The 21,977-nt window shown below is 40.9% G+C and overlaps 3 protein-coding genes across 3 annotated transcripts; all 3 read left to right on the top strand.

Annotated features, from left to right (window-relative positions):
* The first annotated feature begins 1,867 nt into the window (after nt 1-1,867).
* LOC124110877 lies at nt 1,868-2,548 on the top strand. The gene has a single exon (XM_046470343.2). It carries the CDS (start codon nt 1,868-1,870, stop codon nt 2,546-2,548), a length of 681 nt encoding a protein of 226 aa, XP_046326299.2.
* A 264-nt stretch (nt 2,549-2,812) lies between these two features.
* LOC124128548 (2-oxoglutarate-Fe(II) type oxidoreductase ppzC-like) lies at nt 2,813-11,422 on the top strand. The gene is made up of 4 exons (XM_048383776.1): nt 2,813-2,997; nt 10,189-10,304; nt 11,185-11,257; nt 11,381-11,422. Exons 1-4 carry the CDS (start codon nt 2,827-2,829, stop codon nt 11,420-11,422), a joined length of 402 nt encoding a protein of 133 aa, XP_048239733.1. The 5' UTR covers nt 2,813-2,826.
* Nucleotides 11,423-13,349: 1,927 nt separating this feature from the next.
* Nucleotides 13,350-20,753, top strand: LOC125372886 (UPF0676 protein C1494.01-like). Its single transcript, XM_048383589.1, has 3 exons — nt 13,350-13,430; nt 14,714-14,824; nt 20,562-20,753. The coding sequence occupies exons 2-3, from the start codon at nt 14,738-14,740 to the stop codon at nt 20,745-20,747; spliced, it is 273 nt and encodes a 90-aa protein (XP_048239546.1). The 5' UTR covers nt 13,350-13,430; nt 14,714-14,737; the 3' UTR covers nt 20,748-20,753.
* Nucleotides 20,754-21,977: the final 1,224 nt, after the last annotated feature.

Here is a 21,977-nt window from a genome sequence, read left to right as displayed (position 1 = left end):
GGCTGTGGAAGTGGCTGCTACATACTGATCACGTGGGCTGTGGAAGTGGCTGCTACATACTGATCACGTGGGCTGTGACAGTGGCTCCTACATATTGATCACGTGGGCTGTGGAAGTGACTCCTACATACTGATCACGTGGGCTGTGAAAGTGGCTGCTACATACTGATCACGTGGGCTGTGGAAGTGGCTGCTACATACTGATCACGTGGGCTGTGACAGTGGCTCCTACATATTGATCACGTGGGCTGTGAAAGTGGCTCCTACATACTGATCACGTGGGCTGTGGAAGTGGCTGCTACATACTGATCACGTGGGCTGTGGAAGTGGCTGCTACATACTGATCACGTGGGCTGTGACAGTGGCTCCTACATATTGATCACGTGGGCTGTGGAAGTGACTCCTACATACTGATCACGTGGGCTGTGAAAGTGGCTGCTACATACTGATCACGTGGGCTGTGGAAGTGGCTGCTACATACTGATCACGTGGGCTGTGGAAGTGGCTGCTACATACTGATCACGTGGGCTGTGAAAGTGGCTGCTACATACTGATCACGTGGGCTGTGGAAGTGGCTGCTACATACTGATCACGTGGGCTGTGGTAGTGATTCCTACATACTGATCACGTGGGCTGTGGAAGTGGCTCCTACATACTGATCACGTGGGCTGTGGAAGTGGCTGCTACATACTGATCACGTGGGCTGTGACAGTGGCTCCTACATATTGATCACGTGGGCTGTGGAAGTGACTGCTACATACTGATCACGTGGGCTGTGGAAGTGGCTGCTACATACTGATCACGTGGGCTGTGGAAGTGGCTGCTACATACTGATCACGTGGGCTGTGGAAGTGGCTCCTACATACTGATCACGTGGGCTGTGGAAGTGGCTGCTACATACTGATCACGTGGGCTGTGGAAGTGGCTCCTACATACTGATCACGTGGGCTGTGGAAGTGGCTGCTACATACTGATCACGTGGGCTGTGGAAGTGGCTGCTACATACTGATCACGTGGGCCGTGAAAGTGGCTCCTACATACTGATCACGTGGGCTGTGGAAGTGGCTGCTACATACTGATCACGTGGGCTGTGGAAGTGGCTGCTACATACTGATCACGTGGGCTGTGGAAGTGGCTGCTACATACTGATCACGTGGGCTGTGGAAGTGGCTGCTACATACTGATCACGTGGGCTGTGAAAGTGGCTGCTACATACTGATCACGTGGGCTGTGGAAGTGACTCCTACATACTGATCACGTGGGCTGTGAAAGTGGCCACTACATACTGATCACGTGGGCTGTGGTAGTGATTCCTACATACTGATAACGTGGGCTGTGGAAGTGACTCTTACATACTGATCACGTGGGCTGTGAAAGTGGCTCCTACATACTGATCACGTGGTCTGTGGTAGTGATTCCTACTTACTGATAACGTGGGCTGTGGAAGTGACTCCTACATACTGATCACGTGGGCTGTGAAAGTGGCCACTACATACTGATCACGTGGGCTGTGACAATGGCTCCTACATATTGATCACGTGGGCTGTGAAAGTGGCTCCTACATATTGATCACGTGGGCTGTGAAAGTGACTCCTACATATTGATCACGTGGGCTTTGAAAGTGACTCCTACATATTGATCACGTGGGCAGTGAAAGTGACTCCTACATATTGATCACGTGGGCTGTGAAAGTGACTCCTACAAACTGATCACGTGGCCAGTGAACATGTCTCCTACATTCTCATCACGTGGCCAGTGGAGATGGTTTGTTTCCAGGTCTTCGTCGCTTGGCCAGAGTGCAGCTGTTTGGCGTCAGAATACTTACGTCTTTGAAAGGCATTTAGAAGTGATACACATCAGGAGGACCTATGGGCACCTCCCTATCTCCTCTCATCACTGAAATCTCCACGACATCCCTCGAAGAATCACCCCTCTCCACAGCACCATTCCATCCCCTCTGCTGGTACCGAAACGTAGACGACACATTCACCACCATAGCCCACCAGAACGACCCCACAGAGTTCCTTGAACATCTCAACGCCGAGCACCAGAGAATCCAGTTCACCATGAAAACCGACACTAATCAACATCTTCCTTTCCTAGACGTGTCCCCCCAAACCACAGATGATGCACTAAGAACATCAGTGTACCGCAAGCCAACACACACAAACCAGTACATCCACTACAACTCCTGCCACCATCTCCAGATAAAACAAGCCATCATCGCCACCCTCACCCGACGTGCCAAATCCATTTGTCACCCTGATGCCCTAAGCAGTGAACTGGACCATCTCAAGGAAACATTCACCTCCCTCAACAGCTATATCTGCCCACCAAGTCTCCAAAACCATCCGCAAGACCCTCAAGGACTCCAACCCCAGGCCCAAACCAGCTCCTTCGCCCATCAGAGTCACCATACCCTACCAAGGCCCTGTCACTCATCAGATTCCCGCTTCATCAAGAACAAAGCCTACATAGATGTCACCTTCTCTAGCGGCAAGTCCATCAAGACCCATCTACAAGCCAAGGGCAGAGACACAAGCACATAGCAATCTCATGCGCCCCTCATGGTTTATTCTCCCTGCAGTGTTTTATTGTACGATACAAAACTCCCAATCGTTATTTATTTCTTACCTAATGACACAATTGGCCCTTACCTTGGTGCCAGATGCCGTGCTACAGATGGAATGGTGGCATACATTTTTATACCTCCAAGCTCCAGCAATAACAAGCCACAGCATTAATACAACATAACATCACGCATTGGTATATAAGTCTCAGCGTTAGATATAGTCTCAGTACTGCCTGCTTTTCACAAGTGACTGACATGATGGAAGATACAGTGCCGATAATAGATTTCTCTGTCTATGGTTTGCAAATAACAAACAAGGAATCAGTGGCGGATTCGGATTTAGAAACACTTGCAGCCAACGTCTACCACGCATTGAGCACAGTCGGGTTTCTATACATTAAAAATCACGGATTGCCACAAGAGAAGGTAAGTGAGATAATGGTCATTGGTTGACACGAAGACCACGGGAACGGAGGAACATGTCCTTTAGAATCAGTGTTGAAGGGAAGTCGAGCTTGAACATAAATGCTCTACATAAATGACGGCGGTATGTAAATAATCGAGTCTGGACCAGACAATCCAGTGATTCACATCATGAGCATCGATCCACGCATATGGGGATACGATGACATGCATCAACCAAGTCAGCGAGCCTGACCACCCGATCCCGTTAGTCGCCTATAACGACAGGCATAGTCGCCTCTTATGACAAGCACGGGTTGCTGAAGATTTGGTTTACGACCCCATCAGTGCTGTATATTCATCACAATAGTACAGGGCCACTGGCATATTTTTTAATTAACTTTTACAAAGCCAATATGTTATTCGTGTTCAAAAGTTGTACATCCTTGAAATGGGATCCGAATAGTTAGAAAAGATTACAAATGAACATATTCACATGTTTATTCTTTTCCAAACCAAAACAGTCCTACCACCAAATCTGTCATTTTCAAAGACGGAGAAATGTACATATGTTGGTCTAATGCCTTGTGGTCAATGTTTTTGCTTTAAAATAATGTTTAAACATTCCATCACCATTATCTAGAACACAAATTTATTATTTATCAAAACACATATGTTTGTGGCAACCCTCTTATCATGGTATTTATATCAAGGTCTACCTCATACTACATACATGCTACGGCGTCTTCTGTTACATTTAGCTGAAGCTGACGTGGCCGTGTTCATAACGAATCTAAATGTATCCCCGGAGCCGTTTTAGCTAGGACCCCTGCTTTCATCATCCATACAGTAAACTACTTTTATAACGAACATGCTTATAACGAACTGGCGGATCTAGCGAAATGAGTTTTGATCCCGTCCATTTGCTGTATAGTTTCTGTTGACATGCTGTATGTATGCTCATAACGAACTACGGTTATAACGAACTAAAATTAGTGGCCCCTTGAGTTCGTTTAAACCGTAGTTCACTGTGAGTTATGACTTCAAGGCAAATACATACAACCACCATAACAAGACGCATCTTTATCCCTTCGAACAAATATAAAGGGACAGATGAAATCAGAATAACGGTTAATGGGTTTCCCGTATGCTAGGTGGTGTATCCGACTGTTAACATAACCTTCTTGTCGGTTCAAGGTAGCTCGACGTTTTATGAAAATATGGACTAGTTTTCGGCCCACCCCCCTTGTAATGTTGATCGAGCTTTTGGTTAAGTGTTAAAGAGTTTGGACGAGAGTTATACTAGTATCCCTTGGGGGAAAAAATGACATGCTGTCAGTTTGCAAACTGATTGTTTTAGTGGAATGTCTTGTGCAGTTGACACAGCCTGACAAACAAGAGTTTGCCACTAACGTGGCTATATCCCCTGCCCCTGTTGCAGAACTTATGACATAATTAAATCTAAACAAACCCTAACCTTTTCTAACCGAGGTGGAACTTGTCATGGAAAACGGTTTATGAGTTATGCTCCGGAAACAAACCCTACCCTGACAGAACCTTAGTCCATCTTGTTGCCATGTAAAATATCTAAAATTTCTATATAGCAAAAGGCACCAGTTCAGCTTGTACCTGACAGACCTGCAAAGTTTGATGATAAAATATTGAACGGTTTATGAGTTATGCTCCGGAAACAAAACGTGACGGACGGACGGACGGACGGACAGGGCCCGTTTCTATATCCCCCGTCAACTTCGTTGGGCGGGGGATACTAAGGGGATTAGATGTAAGTATATTAAGATACCTCAACCATTATTATTTTTATTATTGCTCTACGCAGCTGTTTGGAATATTTCATGTATATGACAGTGGCCTGTGTTGATAGGCGGAGAAAACAGTAGAGCCCGGGCTGAACCACCGACTTTCGACAGCCCTTCCCATGTAGCTGGAGCTGGGTGTCGAACCATCGCTGATCAGAGGTCAGAAGCTATAGGTTCCATCGTAGTACCTAAGCCAACTGGGCAAACGAGGCCCATCCTGGCCGTTGATATAGTGATTCTGTTTGCCTGAAGATATCATGTAGCGTTTGGCTAAATTAATTATGGTTTGAAAATGCTTTGTTTGTTTGTTATTAAACTCCGCGCTCAGCAATATTCCAGCTATATGACGGCGGTCTGTAAATCATCGAGTCCGGATCAGCCAATCTGGTGAATGGCATCATGAGCATCGATCCACTCAATTGGAATACGATGACATGCATCAACCAAGTCCGCGAGTCTGATCACCCGATCCCGTTAGTCGCCTCTCACGACAAGCATAGTCACTTTTTACGGAAGCATGGGTCGCTGAAGACCGATTGTAACCTCGATCTTCACAGGTCGGATATTCTATACTTTGTCATGCTATTATTCTGTGTATGACGTCATGACAATACCACTGAAACTGGTGAAAATTGAAATTGGACTCGCTCGGTGAGATACTTAGGCATAATTAACATTCGCAGGTGACATGCCAGTTAAATATTTATTGGAAATTGCGTATGGGCAGATGAATAATATTAGCATCATATCTCTTAATGCCATAGAAAATGATTATGCTGGGTAATAATATTAAACATATTTCTCACAAACATAAACTGTCAGGACATGTATCTGTTCATCTGTTACAAATTGTGTGATTAGTTTTTGCATCATATTTCTTAACACCATCGAAATTGGTCATGCAGGGTAATAATATTTAGTCATGAAGGGTAATAATATTTAGACATATTTCTTACAAAGAAAAAATCGTTGTTTCCAGAAATCGCCAAGCACAGACGATACATTATAATTATTACCATTTACAGATTAAAATAAAAAAAATGCAGCAAAGAGGGTTTGGGTGATCCTGGCACAGTCAGGCTTGTTAGGCTCATCATCAGTTCAGGGCCCTTGTCCACTCTACACGCAGCCTAGAAAGCGAATGGGACTTCGCCCAGGAACCGCTGCCTTGTCAAACCCTTCCCATTAATTGGACTCGCTCGGTGAGATACTTAGGCATAATTAACATTCGCAGGTGACATGCCAGTTAAATATTTATTGGAAATTGCGTATGGGCAGATGAATAATATTAGCATCATATCTCTTAATGCCATAGAAAATGATTATGCTGGGTAATAATATTAAACATATTTCTCACAAACATAAACTGTCAGGACATTTATCTGTTCATCTGTTACAAATTGTGATTAGTTTTTGCATCATATTTCTTAACACCATCGAAATTGGTCATGCAGGGTAATAATATTTAGACATATTTCTTACAAAAAAACCCCGTTGTTTCCAGAAATCGCCAAGCACAGACGATACATTATAATTATTACCATTTACAGATTAAAATAAAAAAAATGCAGCAAAGAGGGTTTGGGTGATCCTAGCACAGTCAGGCTTGTTAGGCTCATCATCAGTTCAGGGCCCTTGTCCACTCTACACGCAGCCTAGACAGCGAATGGGACTTCTCCTAGGAACCGCTGCCTTGTCAAACCCTTCCCGGAACTTTTCGGAGTATGTGAAGACTCCCCAACACTGCAGCCTTCTGCATTACCCAGATTGTCAGAAGGGCTATATTCCTGGTAGCAAACCCGGGTACTCTCCCAATGTCAGTCAGCAGATTGGGAGGTACCAAACCTAAGGCAACGAGAACAATGGGGAGTCGGACAACTTGGTACATAGGATGCAAGCGTGATATTTCGAAAGCGAGGTCTGAATATTTGCCGTTTTTCCCTGAATCTTGTCAATTACATTACTGTCAATAGGGACAGAAAATTTAAAGATTTAAATGATTTCATTGGATTTATCAAAAAGGACAAGATCCGGCATGTTGGCCTGGATACGTCTGAGACTGTAAACGGGCATATTCCAAAGAATTTTGTATTTATCATTTTCCATGACGCCCTCTACATATTCTGGGTCGTACCATGGGTGGACCTCAGTGTCAAAACCACAAGCATGGCGAAGACGGTAATACGATGACCGAGCTACACCATCATGTCGCGTAAGATACCGTGTCTGTGCTAAAGCTGGGCATCCACTGACAATGTGTTGGACAGGCTCATTAAATTCATTGCATAAGCTACATTTCATATTTACATGTTGATGCAAAATCACACATTGACGGTTTCGAGTGGGAAGTGACTGGCCTTGACCAGCAAACAGAAGCCTTCTGTTTAGCTTTCAGGCCAGCCGACTTCATCCAAGCAAATGACTCTGCAGGATTGCTGATCTTCTCAACACACTGCACATAAACTCGATGCAGTGGTCGTTCAGAAGCATGGCCTCTCTCTGGGCCGATTCGACATGGCACTTCGCCTGGTTGATACTCATTTCTGTACCGTCCAACAGTACAGAACCATGAACAGAATTAACACTGACATTGAAATTATGCCCCACATCCTTGGCTCGTTAGAAAAAACTACTATTATTATTATGGACATAAAGAATGAAGTCTCAAGTCTATATGTTGTATTTTAGTGTAATTATTTATGTATTTCGTGTATATCTTGAAACTGTCTATGTTTAAAGATCAAGTAAACTCAACATGGGAACTTTGCAGAATTTATTACTTTAGGGCATTCTTAATCAGAAATGCTTGACAAAAAATAAATTTGAAAATGGGAAATAGATAAAACGGACGATAAAATCGACAGGCGAAATCGTCCCCAAAGGACAAATTCCGCCTCTGAGGGGATTCCCCTTTATAGTCCTGGCAATCTAGGCCATTTTTTTACTCAACTTGGAACAAATTGCAACAGAATTTATTTTACCACAATGCATTTCTACAAGGTCTCAAGAACAACATACTAAAAGTCACAAGCAATCCTAGTTTATGAAATATGTCTAATTTGCATAATCCAATATGATCGCCAATTATCAATATATCTTCCATATTTCAGATGAGGTTCAATATTTTGATGAAAAAAGCATGTGTTGTATTGCGCAATAGCCATGTTATGTTTCTGAAAACATATTCACAACTAGAGAACGTTTTCTACTATTGACAAATGTGCAAACATTCAAGATGGCAGCCAATTACAAGATGGCCAACAAGTTTCCTAAATGTGTGTTTACACTGTTAAATCTTTTAACTATAAAACAGTGTGCTAGGACTTATATGCATATAATTTGGCACACTAACTCACTGAGGTATAGCTGATAGATAGGTATAGGTATAGATGATTTGAACTTCTACATTGGGGTAAACAGACCCAAGGATGCATGTAGAATACTCAATCATTTGCATTAATCCAATATAACCACTAAATATCAATATTTATCTGTTAAATGCTATGGTTTGGCGAGTTTAGATATCAATGTTGATTGTTATTGTCTGAATATACTTATTAATATCCCTCTCAGGATTTACCCAAACCAGTTGTTTCACAAGAAGTCATTGAGTTATCTCCCTTGTAGTTAATGTGCGGAAATTCAATATAACCACCAAATACCAATATTTGTATATAAATCTAATGCGTTTATACACTGCTCATTCCGTTACATGATTGTGTGATTCATGAACATTATTACGTTTGTTTGTTTTCTATTTGTTGTTTAACGCCGCACTCATCAATATTCCAGCTATATGACGTAAATAATCGAGTCTGGACCAGACAATGCAGTGATTCACATCATGAGCATCGACCAACGGAATTAGGATACGATGCCATGCATCAAGCAAGTCAGCGAGCCTGACCACCCAGTACTGTTAGTCGCCTCTCACGTCAAGCATTGTCGGTTTTTACGGCAAGCATGGGTTCTACCCTTGATCTTCACGGGTCACTACACACAGAGAGAAAATATATGTTCGGTCCCAATTCTTTGGGATTTCTTCGCACATCAAGCTTACTCTAGTCAGTGAAATACTGTTCAAAGTGGGGTTAAACGTTACCTCATTTATATTGAAGGTTGGACAGGTGGTTCTGACGCTGGTTTGTTTCATTAATAAATGTCTCATTCTAAAATTCATAAAAAAGAATTAATGAGAACTTCACATGAATTACCGTCTTCGGGCGAGGGCCGATCACATGACCGAGAAACCGACTTTCGTAAGCGTTTGAACGACACAGTTTGACGCCCATAGTGTTTCACGAGACTGTATTCTTGAAATGACACAAACACTGAGGGACTACTTCCACATTCCTGGTAAAACCCCTGAGAATTCCGAAGCACGAATACATACACAAGCGTAGTTTCTGATAGTTAAGACCCTTTGATCATGAACTCATGATTGTGCATATATTGAGAAATTCATGCGTTTGGTATTAAGATCGTTCACATATATCCAAGCTACGACCCATCCTAGTGAACAAAACGAAGCAATGCAGATCTAAACTATCATAGTATCGACTCGATCTGTGTCTAGACTGACAGTGACTGTCTACCGCAGTCTACGAATTTACCTTAGTATCTATTTGACACATTTCTACAATCATATTTCAATGATCGGCCAACTGATCAATGCCAACTAACACAAGTAATCGTCATAGGTTTATTAACAACTTCTGAAATCTGTCCCATCACGTTTATTGTGTCGGCCATTTTGGTGTCTTGTGCTTAATGTGAATGTATTACGACGCGCTGTAATTGTGACTGACTTACTGAGGTAGTTCTTAACAGACCTGACTCTACTAATAATGATATTATTTGAATATATATGTTGTAGACAAACTACAACATATGTCACCATACAACAATGTTACATACGCTCATGTCACTTCTTCTCTTGAGGAACTATTTCATTCCTCGATACAGCTGGTTGTTGCATGCCCAACAGTGAAAACATGCAGTCACTACATAAGATTGTGTATTGTTCTACATACTTCAAGGTAACAAAATAGTAATAGAATAAATATATAAAGATTCACTTTCACTTTGTCTGCGTTCTTTGGAATATGAACATTCAAAGAGTGAGGGCCTATCTATGCTGCTTCATCAAATGAACTCACACAAAGTCAATTCTTAAATGAAATACTAGTATATACATTTGGCAGCATATCACACTTCTATCACTCCAAATATATACAGTGTGTGCATAATCATGTTCAAGAATATTTTCGCTACTGCTCTGTATAATGTGAGTCCACAAATGTTAATATTCTTAAGCACTATACCTTACCTCAACAAAAATTACTGATAGATATATGGCACAGAAACATCTACAAACTGATTTTCCCATTTGTTTCAGATTGACGAGTTCTTTAGGATTAACAAAACTTTCTTTACCCAACCGACATCAGTAAAGACAACATGTGCATCTCGGACCGGTGGATTCCATGGATACCAAGCTTTTGCAATGGAACGGTATGAGTCACCACTCCAGGCTTACAAGATAGACACAATTTTATGGATATAACTTCTTTAATACTGTGAAAAGCGACGTTTCGGTATAGATCCTTATACCGTTATAAGGATCTATACCGAAACGTCGCTTTTTACCGTTATAAGGATCTATACCGAAACGTCGCTTTTCACAGTATTAAAGAAGTTGTAATCCATAAAATTGTGTCTATCTTGTCATCCGTCAACTTCTAAGTAATGCCTATCAAACAATTTACTCCAGGCTTAGTCTACAACAATGTACACATTCCCTTTAGACACGGCATTACAAAATCATGCCCACATCTGTGTTATTGTAGCGCTACACGTGGTATCGACTTTGTGTGGAGTGTCATGATATTACTTTCATAGATCTAACGTATATGATACTAAGATGCAGGCCTTGTGTCCCTATATTATGTTTCAAAGCCCCCAAAAGTGGAGGATATTTAATGTGAAACAGTGGAATGAAATACATACATAAGTTTGTTACGTGCATGATATACTATATGTATTATGGCATTTATTATCTACGTTCCACTTCATTGCCTCAAGTAACTCAAGGTTATTTAATGTTGAACCGTGGAAATGAACTGCATAGATGTGATGATATACGTGTACTATATATCCCATATACATTTGTTGTATCATATGCAGTCATGGACAGTGCATGGCCAAAGGGCATCCAACTAGAATTGGCAACACAGATCCTGCTCTGGTCAAGGTTGTTACATGGTTCGTTATTGTGACCAATACAAGGTAGCTGGTGTTTATGTTGTCACTTTAAACCATCCGGCATTTCAGAAGTGCTTTATATTCTGATGATTATGTCACTGTCATTAGGAACATAAATTTAATGCTGTAGATTGGATGTGTCAAAGCCGGGAGACCTCAAGGAATCTTTTAACTACAAGTCATATGAAGGATCTTTTGACATTGTAAGTACACAAAGAAGTCATGTTACCACATAAAACATGTAAATAGTAATAGCTTTCAATGTCATCAAATTGTATGTGTTTTTAAGTTTTTTTGATGGTGATCACATCATGTTCTCTGTTTAGAACGCATTCATGACAACTTTGTGTAACCATTTTATGGAGTAAATGCAGGTATCTGTCCTTGAATCCACGCTTTTGAAGTTTTTTTCTAGACGATCAATCATTAAAAACACAACAAATAATATCAGAGGTTGGCAATTTTTAAGACACGACATTAAAGTTATGAATGATCACCTATATTAATAATAATGGTCTTTGAGGCCTAAACTGAATGAATACGAAAATCATGGCTCTAAATCAGAAGTGGCACAAAGTACAGGTAAAGGTGTGGCCATATGAAAAGTGAAGTGCAGTAAATACATGAGTGTGATACAAAGTAGATGTACAGTAGATTACTGTGAGACTATACTTTACTTTCAGCAATGGCCAGTCAGTGTGCCTGGAATGGAGACTGCTTATGGAGAGTTCTATGAGCAGAGCACCAAGCTGGCACTCCGGATCCTTGACGTCATATCGCTTTGTATTGGGTTGTCGGTAGGTTTGACCCTTAGGAGATTAATGGCTTGTGTCCTATGGCTGTGTATTGGGCTGTCCTAGTGGCTTTTTGTCACATCTCTGTGTATTGGGTTAGAATAGGTCTTCAGTAACCCATGCTTGCCGTAAGAGGCGACTATGCTTGTTGTAAGAGGCGACTAACGGAAACGGCTGACTTGATTGATGCATGTCATCTTATACCAATTGCCTTGATCGCTGCTCATGATGTGAATGACTTGGGTGTCTGGTCTAGACTCGATTATTAACAGTTGCCTTCATATAGCTAGACAAGCAACAAGCAAACCAACCAACCTTATCACCCACCCTATTGTTACTTTTCTTGGTGATGAGTTGAGCTAATACGGTGAGCTAAAGCAACGTATATGCAATCTCTTTACAGGATAGGAATTTCCTCCGTAATTGTCACCAAAGCTTTGGAAGCAAGAAGAGCCCCGGTACCCTAAGAAGCCTATACTATCCTATTCTACCTGCGGGGGCCTGTATGTATGGAATGTTCAATTAGATAATGCGTTGTCTTGTTACACAGTAGTATAGATGATGGGGGTACTGGACAACACCTAGGCCTTGAAAGTGCTTACATGGTGCATTTTCAGGGTCTAGGTCTGGTCCAGGTGGGGTTGCCCAGCACCTACGTCATCTATATTACTTACGCTGAGGAAGCGGGTTCCCTTCCCCATGTGAAATGAACCTTGAATGTGTCTCCACATGTGTGTATTATTTCAGAAATAAATGAAGAGTTTGAGATTATTACAATAAAAAAAAACTGCAGGGAGAATAAACGATGAAGGGCGCTGTCGTTTATGTCTTATATGAGATATCAACATTATGTACAGCCTCTCTAAGGATGTTGATACAATGTTTAAGCTTTAAAAACATTTACCCAAATCATAATAATGTTGACTCGCTGAATAGAATCTCGGAAATGTCGGACAAGTCCATTTTATGAACAGGTGGGTTAAGTTTGGCATTTACCGGATATTTTCACCATCTTTATTATCTGTACCTTTTCTCCAAATACGGATTGTCATATCTCTCCCACTTTCTGATGCGAGAAATTGCTGTTTATGATAAAACATTTTCGAGAGAATAACAAACGGCAAGAAGCGATATTAACTCCATAAATGACCATCCGTCATTATGTTGCCTTGTCAATGTGGAACTAACGTAAAAACGACGTCACCAGTTTGTGTACCGTCTCTAACGGTAAAAGGAGAAAAATTGAGGGGAGGTAACTGTTGTATGACAACAGTTCCGTCAAAGTGTTATCTTCACTGCAGTGAAATATCAAGTGTTGTGTTCACTGCAGTGAGCTACCAAATGTTATGTTCACTGCAATGAAAATATCACTTTTCTCAACTTCAGAATACTCAGTCTTTCACTCTGAAGTGTATCATAAATCACGCTTCGTTCTTACTTGTTGTTTGTGACTTATTGCGTATCTATCTGTATGTGTCTATTCTTAACTTCAGCTGTAAAGCCTGGTCAGTTGAGGTGTGGCGAACACAGCGACTACGGGACTGTAACCCTCCTATTTCAGGACCAGTGTGGTGGGCTGGAGGTGTGTATTGTGCGAGTATGTAGTTGATGGTGGTGATCACATGTCATGATGCCTCAATCAAACTGTTTATAATAATCAGCACTTACACACAGGCACTGCTTTCTTGGTCTTTAAAGTGTCATGGTTACGGTCCATACTGTCATGGTTACAGTCTACAGTGTTATGGTTACAGTCTACCCTGTCATGATTACAGTCTACAGTGTTATGGTTACAGTCCACCCTGTCATGATTACAGTCTACAGTGTTATGGTTACAGTCCACCCTGTCATGATTACAGTCTACAGTGTTTGGTTACAGTCTACAGTGTTATAGTTACAATCCACACTGTCGTGGTTACAGTCCACCCTCTCATGATTACAGTCTACAGTGTTATGGCTACAGTCTACAGTGTTATCGTTACAATCCACACTGTCGTGGTTACAGTCCACACTGTCATGATTACAGTCTACACTGTCATGGGTACAGTCTACAGCGTTGTGGTTACAGTCTACAGTGTCATGGTTACAGTCTAATGCGTTATTGTTACAGTCTACAGTGTTATGGTTACAGTCTACAGTGTTATGGTAACAGTCTACAGTGTTATAGTTACAATCCACACTGTCGTGGTTACAGTCCACACTGTCATGGTTACGGTCTACAGTGTTATGGTTATGGTCAACACTGTCATGGTTGCGGTCCACTCTGTCATGGTTACAGTCCACACTGTCATGGTTATGGTCCATTCTGTCATGGTTACGGTCCACCCTGTCATGGTTACGGTCTACAGTGTTATGGTTACGGTCTATAGTGTTATGGTTACAGTCTACAGTGTTATAGTTACAATCCACACTGTCGTGGTTACAGTCTACACTGTCATGGTTACGGTCTACAGTGTTATGGTTACGGTCCACACTGTCATGGTTATGGTCCACTCTGTCATGGTTACGGTCTAGAGTGTTATGGTTACAGTCTACAGTGTTATAGTTACAATCCACACTGTCGTGGTTACAGTCCATACTGTCATGGTTACGTTCTACAGTGTTATGGTTATGGTCCACACTGTCATGGTTATGGTCCACTCCGTCATGGTTACGGTCCACCCTGTCATGGTTACAGTCTACAGTGTTATGGTTACGGTCTACACTGTCATGGTTACAGTCTACAGTGTTATGGTAACGGTCCACCCTGTCATGATTACAGTCTACAGTGTCATGGTTACAGTCTACAGTGTTATGGTTACGGTCTACACTGTCATGGTTACGGTCTACACTGTTAGATCCTACTCAAACTGTTTCTATTCACAGATTGTTTCACCAATTGGAGAGTTCATGCCAGTCATTCCAATTGAAGGCACTATAGTCGTCAATATTGGAGACCTCATGCAGAGATGGACCGCCGACAAACTAAAAGCTACGGTATGTTATGAATAAATTTGGTTGTAACATGTTTTACATGTTTAATTTCTAGTACCATAAATTGTCCAATCTACCCACGTTAGCCAGTTAATATGTACAGAAAACCACGTCCACCTTGTCAGGCATATTTATAGCTTCCGACCGACTTCCATAAAACTGCTGTGTCTGTTGAGGGACATAATCAACTTAAAGCATATGCTAATACGTACTGTCTGGTGCTTTGCATTCTAGAAAAAAACGTTCAACTTTATGGATAAAAAACCTCTTGTTTATTGCATATAGCAACGTTTCAATGTATACGTTATTATGAAGCTGGAGTGACAACAACCAAGTGATGAGAGGTATATATGTATGATATGTTGGGATAAGCAGCAGATTAAATTGACAACAAGATAATAGATAACAAGTAGAATACAGGTGATTGGATGAAGCCAGATGTACAGTAAGGATAACAAATAGCACACGGGTAATGAAGCCAGATGTCCAGTAAGGATAACAAATAGCACACGGGTAATGAAGCCAGATGTCCAGTAAGGATAACAAATAGCACACGGGTAATGAAGCCAGATGTACAGTAAGGATAACAAATAGCACACGGGTAATGAAGCTAGATGTACAGTAAGGATAACAAATAGCACACAGGTTACGAAGCAAGATGAACAGTAAGAATAACAAATAGCACACAGGTGATGAAGCCAGATGTACAGGAAGGATAACAAATAGCACACAGGTAATGAAGCCAGATGTACAGTAAGGATGACAAATAGCACAGGGGTAATGAAGCCAGATGTACAGTAAGAATAACAAATAGCACACAGGTTACGAAGCAAGATGAACAGTAAGGTTAACAAATAGCACAGGGGTAATGAAGCCAGATGTACAGTAAGGATAACAAATAGCACACGGGTAATGAAGCTAGATGTACAGTAAGGATAACAAATAGCACACAGGTTACGAAGCAAGATGAACAGTAAGAATAACAAATAGCACACAGGTGATGAAGCCAGATGTACAGTAAGGATAACAAATAGCACACGGGTAACAAAGCTAGATGTACAGTAAGGATAACAAATAGCACACAGGTGATGAAGCCAGATGTACAGGAAGGATAACAAATAGCACACAGGTAATGAAGCCAGATGTACAGTAAGGATGACAAATAGCACAGGGGTAATGAAGCCAGATGTACAGTAAGAATAACAAATAGCACACAGGTTACGAAGCAAGATGAACAGTAAGGTTAACAAATAGCACAGGGGTAATGAAGCCAGATGTACAGTAAGGATAACAAATAGCACACGGGTAATGAAGCTAGATGTACAGTAAGGATAACAAATAGCACACAGGTTACGAAGCAAGATGAACAGTAAGAATAACAAATAGCACACAGGTGATGAAGCCAGATGTACAGTAAGGATAACAAATAGCACACGGGTAACAAAGCTAGATGTACAGTAAGGATAACAAATAGCACACAGGTTACGAAGCAAGATGAACAGTAAGGTTAACAAATAGCACAGGGGTAATGAAGCCAGGTGTACAGTAAGGATAACAAATAGCACAGGGGTAATGAAGCCAGATGTCCAGTAAGGATAACAAATAGCACACGGGTAATGAAGCCATATGTACAGTAAGGATCAATAATAGCACACAGGTTACGAAGCAAGATGTACAGTAAGGATAACAAATAGCACACGGGTAATGAAGCCACATGTACAGTAAGGATAACAAATAGCACATTGGTAATGAAGCCAGATGTACAGTAAGAATAACAAATAGCACACAGGTTACGAAGCAAGATGAACAGTAAGGATAACAAATAGGAAACAGGTGATCAAGCCAGATGTACAGTAAGGATAACAAATAGCATACAGGTAGTGAAGCCAGATGTACAGTAAAGATAACAAATAGCAAACAGGTTACGAAGCAAGATGAACAGTAAGGATAACAAATAGCATACGGGTAATGAAGCCACATGTACAGTAAGGATAACAAATAGCACACAGATAGCCAGATGTACAGTAAGGATAACAAACAGCACACAGTTGATGAAGCTAGATGTACAGTAAGAATAACATATAACACACAGTTGATGAAGCTAGATGTACAGTAAGGATAACAAACAGGTAATGAAGCCAGATGTACAGTAAGGATAACAAACAGCACACAGTTGATGAAGCTAGATGTACAGTAAGGATAACAAACAGCACACAGTTGATGAAGCTAGATGTACAGTAAGGATAACAAACAGGTAATGAAGTCAGATGTACAGTAAGGATAACAAATAGCACACAGTTAATGAAGCCAGATGTACAGTAAGGATAACAAATAGCACACAGTTGATGAAGCTAGATGTACAGTAAGGATAACAAACAGGTAATGAAGTCAGATGTACAGTAAGGATAACAAACAGCACACAGTTGATGAAGCTAGATGTACAGTAAGGATAACAAATAGCACACAGTTGATGAAGCTAGATGTACAGTAAGGATAACAAACAGGTGATGAAGGCAGATGTACAGTAAGAATAACAAATAGCACACAGGTTACGAAGCAAGATGAACAGTAAGGATAACAAATAGCACACGGGTAATGAAGCCACATGTACAGTAAGGATAACAAATAGCACACAGTTGATGAAGCTAGATGTACAGTAAGGATAACAAACAGGTGATGAAGGCAGACGTACAGTAAGAATAACAAATAGCACACAGGTTACGAAGCAAGATGAACAGTAAGGATAACAAATAGCACACGGGTAATGAAGCCACATGTACAGTAAGGATAACTAATAGCACACAGTTGATGAAGCTAGATGTACAGTAAGGATAACAAATAGCACACAGGTAATGAAGCCACATGTACAGTAAGGATAACAAATAGCACACAGTTGATGAAGCTAGATGTACAGTAAGGATAACAAATAGCAAACAGGTGATGAAGCCAGATGTACAGTAAGGATAACAAATAGCACACAGGTAATGAAGGCAGATGTACAGTAAGGATAACAAATAGCACACAGTTGATGAAGCAAGATGAACAGTAAGGATAACAAATAGCCCACGGGTAATGAAGCCACATGTACAGTAAGGATAACAAATAGCACACAGTTGATGAAGCTAGATGTACAGTAAGGATAACAAATAGCAAACAGGTGATGAAGCCAGATGTACAGTAAGGATAACAAATAGTACACAGGTAATGAAGCCAGATGTACAGTAAGAATAACAAATATCACACAGGTGATGAAGCCAGATGTACAGTAAGAATAACAAATAGCACACAGGTGATGAAGCCAGATGTACAGTAAGAATAACAAATAGCACACAGGTTACGAAGCAAGATCAACAGTAAGTATAACAAATAGCTCACGGGTAATGCAGCCAGATGTACAGTAAGAATAACAAATAGCACACGGGAAATGAAGCCAAATGTACAGTAAGGATAACAAATAGCACACAGTTGATGAAGCTAGATGTACAGTAAGGATAACAAATAGCAAACAGGTGATGAAGCCAGATGTACAGTTAGAATAACAAATAGCACACAGTTGATGAAGCTAGATGTACAGTAAGGATAACAAATAGCACACAGGTGATGAAGCACACAGGTAATGAAGCCAGATGTACAATAAGATTAAGATATAGCCCATGGTAATGAAGCACAGGGGTAATGAAGCCAAATGTACAGTAAAAATAACAAATAGCACACAGGTGATGAAGCAAAGGGGTAATGAAGCCAAATGTACAGTTAGGATAACAAATATCAAACAGGTGATGAAGCCAGATGTACAGTAAGAATAACAAATAGCACACAGGTGATGAAGCACATGGGTAGTGAAGCCAGATGTACAGTAAGGATAACAAATAGCACACAGGTAGTGAAGCCAGATGTACAGTAAGGATAACAAATAACACACGGGTGATGAAGCCAAATGTACAGTAAAAATAACAAATAGCACACAGATGATGAAGCAAAGGGGTAATGAAGCCAAATGTACAGTTAGGATAACAAATATCACACAGGTGATGAAGCCAGATGTACAGTAAGAATAACAAATAGCACACAGGTGATGAAGCACATGGGTAGTGAAGCCAGATGTACAGTAAGGATAACAAATAGCACACAGGTAATGAAGCCAGATGTACAGTAAGGATAACAAATAGCACACAGTTGATGAAGCTAGATGTACAGTAAGGATAACAAATAGCAAACAGGTGATGAAGCCAGATGTACAGTAAGGATAACAAATAGTACACAGGTAATGAAGCCAGATGTACAGTAAGAATAACAAATATCACACAGGTGATGAAGCCAGATGTACAGTAAGAATAACAAATAGCACACAGGTTACGAAGCAAGATGAACAGTAAGTATAACAAATAGCACACGGGTAATGAAGCCAGATGTACAGTAAGAATAACAAATAGCACACGGGAAATGAAGCCACATGTACAGTAAGGATAACAAATAGCACACAGTTGATGAAGCTAGATGTACAGTAAGGATAACAAATAGCAAACAGGTGATGAAGCCAGATGTACAGTTAGAATAACAAATAGCACACAGTTGATGAAGCTAGATGTACAGTAAGGATAACAAATAGCACACAGGTGATGAAGCACACAGGTAATGAAGCCAGATGTACAATAAGATTAACATATAGCCCATGGTAATGAAGCACAGGGGTAATGAAGCCAAATGTACAGTAAAAATAACAAATAGCACACAGGTGATGAAGCAAAGGGGTAATGAAGCCAAATGTACAGTTAGGATAACAAATATCACACAGGTGATGAAGCCAGATGTACAGTAAGAATAACAAATAGCACACAGGTGATGAAGCACATGGGTAGTGAAGCCAGATGTACAGTAAGGATAACAAATAGCACACAGGTAATGAAGCCACATGTACAGTAAGGATAACAAATAGCACACAGTTGATGAAGCTAGATGTACAGTAAGGATAACAAATAGCACACAGGTGATGAAGCACAGGGGTAGTGAAGCCAGATGTACTGTAAGGATAACAAATAGCACATGGTAATGAAGCACATGGGTAATGAAGCCAGATGTACAGTATGGATAACAAATAGTACATGGTAATGAAGCACACGGGTAATGAAGCCAGATGTACAGTATGAATAAAAAATAGCTCACAGGTGATGAAGCCAGATGTACAGTAAGGATAACAAATAGCACACAGGTAGTGAAGCCAGATGTACAGTAAGGATAACAAATAACACACGGGTGATGAAGCCAGATGTACAGTAAGGATAACAAATAGTACACAGGTAGTGAAGCCAGATGTACAGTAAGAATAACAAATAACACACAGGTGATGAAGCCAGATGTACAGTAAGGATAACAAATAGCACACAGGTAGTGAAGCACACAGGTAATGAAGCCAGATGTACAGTAAGGATAACAAATAGCACACGGGTGATGAAGCACACGGGTAGTGAAGCCAGATGTACGGTAAGGATAACAAATAGCACACAGGTGATGAAGCCAGATGTACAGTAAGGATAACAAATAGCACACAGGTGATGAAGCACAGGGGTTATGAAGCTAGATGTACAGTAAGGATAAGGATAACATGATTAAGAGGATTAAACAGCAGTAACAAACTAATTGGATCCTAATTGAAACAGTCTATTGCTTTATTAGATCCCCACAAGCAGACTGTACACACTGCATATGTAAACTGCATACCACAATTGTCTCATGTCACCAGGTCCACCGAGTGATCATCCCACACCACGAGAAGATGAAGGCTTGTTGTCGACAGTCTGTTGCCCTGTTTGTGGATCCTGACGATGAGGTTGTTATTGAGTGTCTGGATGGGTCCAACAAATATAAACCCGTCACGTCCCGTGACTATGTCGGCGGAAGACTACGAGCCACATACCAGCCTGCCTGATCTTACAGTCAATCCTTTACGAAGCCGACCTTTGCTCTCTCAGAGTGGATTACTAATGTACCCGTTTTCTTGATGTTTCCACAAATTGTAATCGTCTGTATGTAGCGAAATAGCAGGGACTAACCTGTTGAAGGCTATATGCTTACTAACACAAGTTTGTTTGCGTGTGTTTGCGACTGTTGCTTGAGTCAGTTTGGTTTCACGCCGCTTTTAGTAATATTTACAGCAGCATTACGGCGGGGGACACCAGAAACGGGCTTCACACATTGTACACATGTAGGGAATCGAACCCGGGTCTTCGGCTACTCCACCGTCGTACGATCGCGACAATATCATAAGCATGTGTTTATGAATCACAATGGTGATGATACCAAGTGTTTGCGAAAAGGTGAGGGAGTCCTCCGAACAAACACATGCAAAGGCAAGTGAAGCGTTCACCCGAACAACCACAGGAACATATGGTACATAGAGATTACTAGACGAGTGTCTGTCAGATACCATTTATCTTACAATGAGTTGTTTCAAAACGTATATAACGCGCGAAATACGCTTTAAACAACGAGTTGTAAGATAAATGGTATCTGACAGGCACGAGTGCAGTAATCTGTTTCTTACACACCCTAAAATCGCATCTCTTTAGCATCCAATCGATGCATTTTGTCTATTCTCATGATCGCACTGGCGCATTAATGCATAACACAATGAGTGTCGTCATCCGATGTACTGCTTACTATTCATTAATAATGTGACCCTACACCTTAACCTAAAAACGTTTCGGCGAACTGGTGATTATAATGATGATGATGATAATGCAAACTGATAAGATCAAAGAACCTGAATGGTGCCGTCATGACTAACGTCTTCCGACGTACTGCTTACTATTCATTAAAAATGTGACCCTACACCTAAACCTAAAAAACGTTTCGGCGAACTGGTGGTTATAATGTAACCAAGAGAATTAGTCAGAAATGCAGATAACTACCGCCGTCGTTGTGCGTGACTTTCCGTCAATCATGGCGTCACTCAGGGCGGAAACTTTTACGATTTCTGTTGAATTTACTTGATCATTGTGTTGTTGATATGTGTAATTCCATAATACTCTTCCCATGAATAGTCTCAAACGCGTGAGCCATTGGATGCAATATTAGACGAATGGATAGCTTTAATAGGAGAAAATACTACACAGTGTAAAATCTGAATTTGTTTTTATATTTCAACAAGTACACTGTT

Source organism: Haliotis rufescens, unplaced genomic scaffold (genome assembly GCF_023055435.1).
Source record: "Haliotis rufescens isolate VD_foot unplaced genomic scaffold, xgHalRufe1.0.p SCAF_5, whole genome shotgun sequence".
Classification (NCBI taxonomy): Eukaryota; Metazoa; Mollusca; class Gastropoda; order Lepetellida; family Haliotidae; genus Haliotis; species Haliotis rufescens.
This window is presented reverse-complemented; position numbering and strand designations above follow the sequence as displayed.